The following is a 1,128-nucleotide window of genomic DNA, read 5'->3' as shown; positions in this document are numbered from 1 at the left end:
TGGAAAAGCTCAGCAGGTCTGGCAGCATCTGTGGTGGAGAAAACAGAATTAACATTTTGGGTCCAGTGACCCTTCCTCCTGAGTTCTGAGCAAAGGTCACCAGACCCGAAACGTTAACTCTGTTTTCTCCTCCACAGATGCTGCCAGACCTGCTGAGCTTTTCCAGCAACTTTGTTTTTGTTCCTGATTTACAGCATCCGCAGTTCTTTTGGTTTTCATTTATGTTGGGAGCTGGCTGCGTAGAGAGCTCTCTGCTCCTGGCTTTACCTTTGTAATGGGCTGCACTGAGTAGGAACAGGCTGACGTCCTCAGGGACTGAGCTGATGGCACGTGTTATCAGGCCACTGGTACGTGACTTCACCCAGTTGTTGATGCTCTGCAGGTCCTGCTGATAGTTACCAAACATGGCCTTGGGTCTGGCTCCATAGTGCAACTCAACTTGTTTCAAAAAATTCGATCTCATCCTCAGTTCTGGGTGAAAAGTAAACAATGAAACAGCATCAGCTGAATGCCACATTCCTCAGGACACAATTCCCCATGTCTCCACAGATTGTCTATCAAAGATTGAAACCCAGCAACACAAGGAATGAGCATGAGACCATTCAGCCCATTTTCTAAGATCCTAGCTGATTTAATTGTAACCTCAAATCCATCGTCCCATCTCTTCCTGATAACCTCTCACCCTACCCCTTCCCCTTGCTGAAGCAGGATCTCTCCACCTCTGTCTGCCCAAAGTCTAATCCAGGAGGCTGCTACCATCACCGTTACAGGAGGAAATCTCTAAAGACTCATCACTGTCTGAGAGAAAGGCTTTCACTTCTTCTCTAAAGGTGAGGTGCTGCATTTTGGAAAGGCAAATCAGGGCAGGATGTATACACTCAATGGTAAGGCCCTGCAGAATGAGGCTCAACAGAGGCCTTGGAGTGCAGGTTCATAGTTTCTTGAAAGTGGAGTCACAGGTAGACAGGGCGGTGAAGAAGGTGTTTGGTATGCTTGTCTTTATTGGTCAGTGCATTGAGTGTAGGTGTTGGGAGATCATGTTGCAGCTGTACAGGACATTGGTTATAAGAGATAACAAGGTGTGGAGCTGGATGAACACAGCAGGCCAAGCAGCATCAGAGGAGCAGG

The 1,128-nt window shown here is 47.6% G+C and overlaps 1 protein-coding gene across 1 annotated transcript in view; it reads right to left on the bottom strand.

The window, feature by feature from the left end:
- Positions 1-1,128, bottom strand: part of LOC109921684 (pigment epithelium-derived factor-like) — a 23,654-nt gene that overhangs the window by 5,046 nt on the left and 17,480 nt on the right. The window contains exon 5 of the mRNA XM_048612670.1: positions 268-471. Coding sequence (XP_048468627.1) covers positions 268-471 — 204 coding nt within the window. The remainder of the gene's footprint in view (positions 1-267; positions 472-1,128) is intronic.

This window comes from Rhincodon typus, chromosome 26, assembly GCF_021869965.1.
Source record: "Rhincodon typus isolate 14 chromosome 26, sRhiTyp1.1, whole genome shotgun sequence".
Lineage (NCBI taxonomy): Eukaryota > Metazoa > Chordata > Chondrichthyes > Orectolobiformes > Rhincodontidae > Rhincodon > Rhincodon typus.
The sequence above is the reverse complement of the archived record's forward strand: the minus strand, read 5'-3'. Positions and strand labels throughout refer to the sequence as shown.